At 33.3% G+C, this 7,969-nt stretch overlaps 1 protein-coding gene across 2 annotated transcripts in view; it reads right to left on the bottom strand.

Annotated features, from left to right (window-relative positions):
* The window catches only part of DNAJC10 (DnaJ heat shock protein family (Hsp40) member C10), a 57,266-nt gene that overhangs the window by 23,001 nt on the left and 26,296 nt on the right, over nt 1–7,969 (bottom strand). For both annotated transcript variants that reach the window (XM_032856070.1, XM_032856071.1), the window contains exons 11-13: nt 5,911–6,000; nt 5,027–5,140; nt 2,358–2,472 (exon numbers count right to left, since the gene is read on the bottom strand). In XM_032856070.1, the coding sequence (XP_032711961.1) occupies nt 2,358–2,472; nt 5,027–5,140; nt 5,911–6,000 (319 nt within the window). The remainder of the gene's footprint in view (nt 1–2,357; nt 2,473–5,026; nt 5,141–5,910; nt 6,001–7,969) is intronic.

Raw genomic sequence — 7,969 nt, 5'->3', positions numbered from 1 at the left:
ACAAAACCAAAAGACAACTGACAGAATGGGAGAAGATATTTGCAAACGACATATCAGATAAAGGGCTAGTGTCCAGAATCTATAAAGAACTTATCAAACTCAACACCCAAAGAACAAATAATCCAATCAAGAAATGGGCAGAAGACATGAACAGACATTTCTGCAAAGAAGACATCCAGATGGCCATCAGACACATGAAAAAGTGCTCCATATCACTCGGCATCAGGGAAATACAAATCAAAACCACAATGAGATACCACCTCACACCAGTCAGAATGGCTAAAATTAACAAGTCCAGAAATGACAGATGCTGGCGAGGATGCGGAGAAAGGGGAACCCTCCTACACTGTTGGTGGGAATGCAAGCTGGTGCAGCCACTCTGGAAAACAGCATGGAGGTTCCTCAAAATGTTGAAAATAGAACTACCCTATGACCCAGCAATTGCACTGCTGGGTATTTACCCTAAAGATACAAACGTAGTGATCCGAAGGGGCACGTGCACCCGAATGTTTATAGCAGCAATGTCTACAATAGCCAAACTATGGAAAGAACCTAGATGTCCATCAACAGACGAATGGATAAAGAAGAGGTGGTATATATATACAATGGAATACTATGCAGCCATCAAAAGAAATGAAATCTTGCCATTTGCGACAACGTGGATGGAACTAGAGGTATCATGCTTAGCGAAATAAGTCAATCAGAGAAAGACAACTATCATATGATCTCCCTGATATGAGGGAGAGGAGATGCAACATGGGGGGTTAATGGGGTAGGAGAAGAGTAAATGAAACAAGTTGGGATTGGGAGGGAGACAAACCATAAGTGACTCTTAATCTCACAAAACAAACTGAGGGTTGCTGAGGGGAGGGGGGTTGGGAGAGGGAGGGTGGGGTTATTGACATTGGGGAGGGTATGTGCTATGGTGAGTGCTGTGAAGTGTGTAAACCTGGAGATTCACAGACCTGTACCCCTGGGGAAAAAATATATATATATGTTTATAAAAAATAAAATTAAAAAAAATAATTAAAAAAAACTGTAAAAAAAATCATAAAATAAATCCAATATCTATGTAATACATATCAAAAAAAAATAGTGAGCAGAAAAAAAGTTAATTATTTTAAAAAGAGAATAAAATAACTAAATATAATTCAAAAAATCTTTCTCCAAAAGAAACCTATTTACTAATAAAGATATTTACAGTAAGTATTTTCATATAAAATAAGGTAAAAAGAACCACAAAAGATCCCAAGTAGCCAAAGTGATCTTGAAAAGGAAGAACAAATCTAGATATCATGGTCCCTGATTTCAAGATATAGGACAAAGCTATATAGTAAACATGACAGTATGTACTGGCACAAAGACAGACACTTAGGTCAATGGGACAGAATAGAGACCCCAAAAATAAACCCATGCTTACATGGTCAGTTATCTTTGACAAAGGAGACAAGATTATACAGTGGGGAAAAGAGAGCGTCCTCAGTAAATGTTGCTAGGCAAACTGATCAGCTATACGCAAAAGAATGAAATTCAACCACTTTCTTACAGCATACACAAAAATAAAACTCAAAAGGGAACAAAGACCTAAATGCGAAGCCTGAAACCAAAGAAGTCCTATAAGAAAACTTAGGCAGTACTCCTGACATTGGCCTTAGTTACAATTTTTCTATAACTGTCTCCTCAGACATGGGAAATAAAAGCAAAAATAAACTGTCAGGACTACACCAAAATAAAAAACTTTTGCACAGTAAAGGAAACAACAAAAAGAAAAGGCAACCTACTTAATGGGAAAAGATATTTTCAAATGATACAACTTTCTTTTCTTTTTTTAAGTTTATATACAGGGATAGAGAATGTGTGTGTGAACTGGGGGGGTGAGAGGCAGAACGATAGAGTTATCTTTTTTTTTTTTTAAGATTTATTTATTTCAAAGAGAGAGAAAGTGCCTGTGCACTGAGCAAGTGGGGGAAGAGGCCGAGGGAGAGAATCTTCAAGTAAATACAGTAACTGGTGGTTACTTGAGGGGAGAGCAATGGCAGGATGGGCAAAATGGGTGAAATGGCATGGGAGTTACAGGCTTCCAGCTATGGAATGAGTAAGTCATGGAGATGAAAGGTACAGCATAGGAATATAGTCAATGGTACTGCTAATAGCATCATATGGTGACCAAAGGTAACTACACCTGTAGTGAGTATAGTACAACATACAGAGTTGTAGAATCACTGCCGTACACCTGAAACTAATGTAACTGTGTGTCAACTACATGTCAAATAACTAAAAAACAAAATAAAAAGTATAATTAAAAAATTACTATTTGAAAACTAATATAAATTTTTATCATTTTTTTCCCTTCTTACCATGATGAATTTCGTATTCCCTGGTTCCTTGTCCTTTAAATACTGCTAGACATGGCTGAAACACATACAGATTACTACAGATGTCTGGTGCAGAGGAACAGTCAAACTTGCCAACCTGAAGTATAAGTTTAATTTGATGAAGACAAAATCACATGCATTCATTTTTAATATATTCATAAAGGAATGAGATTGCTCTAATAATAGTTTCTAAACAGAAATTAACTGGCCATAAAAATAAAAGATGGAAATAAATAATTTACATTAACACTGAAACACAATTTCATTAAGGGGGAAAAAAAAAACGCCCTAGAGAGTTCAAAAACCTGAGAGAAAATTTTCCAGAAAATAGGAAGTTGTTTAAGAAATCCACTTTTTCGGGCGCCTGGGTGGCTCCGTCAGTTAGGCGTCTGCCTTTGGCTCAGGTCATGATTCTGAGGTCTTGAGACAGAGCTTGCATGGGGTTCCCTCCTCCATAGGGGGCCTGCATCTCCCCCTCCCTCTGCCTGCTGCTCCCCCTGCTGTGCTCTCTTTCAAATAAATAAATACAATCTTTAAAAAAAAGTTTAAGAAATCCACTCTTCTAAAAATATAAAAGATATTTATGTAATTTGAAGTGGGGGAGAGAGAAAACTCTTTCAGATCTAGAAGCAGAAATAATAAAGCAAAGTGACAATTTCATTCACTGTAAAGAAAAACAGCATAAAGACTACTAAGAGGGAAATGATAAACCAAGAAAAAAATATTTGAGTATCTCAGAGGATCCACTAAGAAAGAAAAGATAAACATCCTATGAGAAGAAAGAAAATGGGCCAAAGACAGAAAATAGAAAAAAATGGTAATTTGTTAATAATCACAAAAAACTTTTTCAACCCCACTAGGAACCAAATAAATGAAAATGAATATTATTAACATATCACTGTGGCTTATCAGAATGGTGATTAAAAAATGTTAATACACATGGTTGGCACAGGTATGGAGAAATGGTTACCAACATGTGGTAAGAATATAAAATGATACAAACATTCTGGAGGACATTGGTAATGAGGACAATTAAAAAAAATATATAATCTTGGTTAAAAACATTCTCCATACTGCATTTTTACAATATGTGTTTTTGATATAAAAAATAATGGAAACAATGTTAGTAAAGGAGGATTTGTTAAACAATTATGGTGTAACCATATAGTGAAATACTACCTAGACTTTAGGGAGGATGATATCCCTAGGATGATATTTATATCATATGTTTAATAATGTACTTAATATATTTATCATCTCTAAAGACCAGGCAGTACTTTGTATACATATATGTACATATACATATAGACACATATATATACATATTCATATATACACATACATACACACCAGCATATAAAAAAATAAATGATATTGTCAAATGGAAAATTCTACAAGAGAACACAGCAGGTCCCCTCTTATCAGTGATTTCACTTTCCATAATTTTGGTTCCCATTGGTCAAACTATAGTCCAGAAGTATGATTCTCTTTCTCAGGCATTTTCAGGTCAGTAGTAGCTTAACATGTCACAATGCCTGCGTCATTCACCTTACTTCATCTCATCATGTAGACATTTTACCATCTTGTATCAATTCACAAGGGTGAGTACAGTATAGTATAATAAGACACTAATACTCACATAACTTTTATTATAGTATATTATTACAATTGTCCATTTTATTGTTATTGTTAATCTTTCACTGTGCCTAATTCATGAATTAAACTCTATTAGGGATATGTATGCATAGGGAAAAAAATAAGTACATATAGTGTTTGGTACTATCTGTGGTTTCAGGCATCCACTGTGGACCTTAGACCATATCCCCTGCAGAAAAGAGGGACTACTATACAGTGAATCCATTTTGGGGGGTTTTCTTTGTTTTTGCTTTTAAAGATTTATTTTAGAGGAAGAGAGACAGAAAAAGAAAGCAAGAGTGGGGGGGAGAGGCAAAGGGAAAGGACAAGAGCAACTCAAATAGACTCTACACTACGTGCAGAGCCAAATGTGGGGCTCCATCACATGACCCTGAGATCAAGACCTAGCCGAAACCAAGAGTTGGAGACTTAACCGACTGCACCACCCAGGTGCCCCTATACTCAATCCATTTTCATTAAAAAAGCTCATAAATAAAGTTACAGGTATGTCTATTACACTGGCTGTTACAATATGCATGATATAAACACACATACCTATGCCCACATACTAAAACATATGCAGAAAAAGTCTGAAAAGTTACACAGTAAATTTATAGTAGGGCTATTAACAGCAGTAAAAATAGTAAATATTTTAATTCATTTTCGAGCTTATTTATATATCCTAATTTTTAAACTATGAGTACAAATTACTTACATAAACCAATAAGAATTTTAAAAAGGGAAAGATATTCTTCTATGGTATGCATTCCAAAAAATTGTCTGATACAGATATATCACATGCTAGCTACTAAAGAGAAATGAAAGTTAACTGTTTTCAGACATCACTGTAGATTCTTAATAGAAAAACAAAATCACAGCAGAAGAACAAAAGCACTTAGGGCTTTCTAAACCTAGATTCAAATAAGCATTTTTATGTTACTTAAAATATAATTTCATATATTAAATTAATAAGAAAACACACTTGCACAAAGCTAGGCAGAATGTTTTTTTCTTACTTGAATATGTTCATTTTTAAGTAGAGTTTTTAGTTTCTTCAATTCAGGATCATGTGAATTTTCATGTTTTCCAAAATTAAAAAATATGAGCCACCGATGATGAGCCAACCGATCCTTCGAAGTGATAAAAAGGAAAAAAAAAGTGATAAAATAATGTCAGAATCAAGAAATTCTAATGGTCCTATTCTTTATTTCTTTGATTTAAATTTTAGCTACCATACCCATTACTTCAAAATACTGTCTAAAATTCAGCCCTATTCACGCTTATATTCTGTATTTCTTTGGAATGTTATGTAAGTCAATCCCACATTAAAGGCTAAAAATCACTAAATTATAAAATCTAAAAGCAGATAGCTGTGCCAAAAGTTACATATAGTTTTAATGATATATAGCTAAAAAGTTGGGGGGTAGGGAAGTAAGCTTTTTCAGGTTTGGCAGAGTTTGATAGGGATACAGACTTAGCTCTGGGATCACTGAGTAGGAAAAAAAAAAATGATTTTACTACAAACTCAGTCTTTCTAAAGCTGCTTCTTAGTTCTCAGTGAACAATATAAACAGTTCTGTAAGCAAGAACATAAAATTCTAAATCAGATCCAAAGTTACTTTGTGATCAAAATCTTAGCTTTTCTGACACTCCCGCTGAGGCCCCCATTCAGGACTTACTATGTTGTCCCAAACTCCAGACCCACCCTGAAGTTGCAACTCCAGCAATTAGAGTTTAACCTAGAATAACTAATATATACATATATGTTATGTTTATATACGCAGTCCTTTGAAACTGCTACTTTCTAATGATGAATAAAACAAATGCTGATTTTAAAATGTTAAGACTTGAAATGTTACCAACATTTACTATCATTTATTACCATTAACAGAAATATTACCTCTAGTGTGTTTGCCGAAAGTAGTTCAAAATCTGGAAGATTATGCATTATTTCCAAATATATTTCTTTAGCATCCAATGAATTAAGGAACTAAAATAAGAGAATCATATTGTAATCTTTTAAATCAACATCCATATATTTAATGTCTTTTTTCCATATAATTCTTCAGATAAAAAAAAATCACAAAAGTTAAAAATAGTTTTTGAGCTATTTATTCTAAAGGTCGTGTTTTTTAAACTGTACATCATATTTTGGGAATTAATAAAAATTGTATAACTCGGCTGTTTCTTAAAAATATTAATCTAAAATTAAAATTCCATTATCTGGAATTTTCTTTTAATTGTGGTGTGCATTCTATAATAATCTTCACAATAATCTGGAGTAACCTCTGAATGGGGAAAAAACTGTTATTATGTTCAGATTAACTTTAATGCCCATCATGTTTTCCAGAATGCCAATGCTTTACAAACGTTTTAAAGAATTATTAGTTAAAACACTAGACTATCTGATGACTCAAGACACTGCATACCTCAACTAATAACTAATAGGAATTAAGAACTTATAACAGGAAAATTAGAATTTTAAATATTTATTATTATCTATTCATAAGTGGTTATAAATATATAAATATTAATACACATACTTATATTTATTAATAAACAATAAAATAAACATAATTATGTCATCTATTATGTACATATATTATACATAATATATTATTATATATTAATATAATAAATATATTTATTATAGAGGTTTTCAGAAATAAAGTCTAAAATCCTAATCACCTAGAGGTTTGGCAGAATTAAACATCCTGATAAAGACCTTATCTTAAAGGTTTAAAACACAAACAAGTGAAAAAGGCACACCTCCTTTCTAACAAATTTCCTTTATTTCTGTCCATATTTTATCCTTAGTACATTTTTCCCACTCTAGCTGCTCATGTAATTCTCAAAGAAGCAGCTGCTAATAACAAAGAATAAAGTAATGGTAATCAGGAAAATGTATTTGGGGGTTGACAAAACAGTTTAATTATGAACCACCTATGCCTGATCATTCAAGTATTACTTGAAAGACCTGAAACTCCATTAAAAACTTATAGGAACTTCCATGGTATTCAGAGCTTAACTGTGCCCAATATGAGAATAATCATATGGAGAGAAACAATGGGTATAAATAACATAAGAGTAGAAAACTATTTTTCCTAAGTTTCTATTCTTAAAACTTGTTTTTGTTCTTTTTTCTTAAATCTTTAGCATATGAAATATCTTCTATTACCAAAGGGTTTTAAAAAGCCCCAAGTACTGCATGCCATAATACTATACAGGTCACTGGCACGAGTCACATTTACTAGAAAGATTTTCTAAAAACACTCCTGATTAATCCACCAGAACCTCATTATAAACCTGTTTGTCACAGAGTAAAACTTGGTAGTTGCACTTACAAAGGATACCGTCTAACCTCTGAATTTCTTCCTTTCTCCCTTCCTCCCTCTTAAAGTTATTATATACAGAACATGTCCCCTATAAAATGTACATGTACCTTTTTTTTTGAAAAACATACATGTACACTTTTAAAATGTGTAATGTGGTGAACATTTTCTCAATTACAGAACTCAAATACAGAATATACTAAATCAGTTGGGACAGTAACTCACTGCTTCAAAATAACCTAATTACAGCACTCAAGAGTTTTTTTTTTAAATATCTAATACAAAGTTATATATGTTTTTTGGGGATTCTTTTGCCAATATGTGTTTGGGGAGACAGTTTTAACAATTTAATATAACTCCAGTATAGTACAGTCACTGCACAATAAACCAGTTTATTACAGACTGAAATTTTTTTCATTATCGATGGAATGCAAACAAAATACTGGGTACTTTTAAATGGCAGATAACCACAAGATTATCTTTGATAGTATACTGGGTTTTAGAATAACATTAGGATATGAATGGTGTAAAATGCTGTTGCTGGGGCGCCTGGGTGGCTCAGTGGGTTAAGCCTCTGCCTTCGGCTCAGGTCATGATCCCAGGGACCTGGGATCGAGCCCCGTGTCG

Source organism: Lontra canadensis, unplaced genomic scaffold, assembly GCF_010015895.1.
Source record: "Lontra canadensis isolate GAN:19392208 unplaced genomic scaffold, GSC_riverotter_1.0 scaffold11, whole genome shotgun sequence".
Lineage (NCBI taxonomy): Eukaryota > Metazoa > Chordata > Mammalia > Carnivora > Mustelidae > Lontra > Lontra canadensis.
Note: the sequence above shows the minus strand (reverse complement) of the source record. Positions and strands in the feature narration are given on the sequence as shown.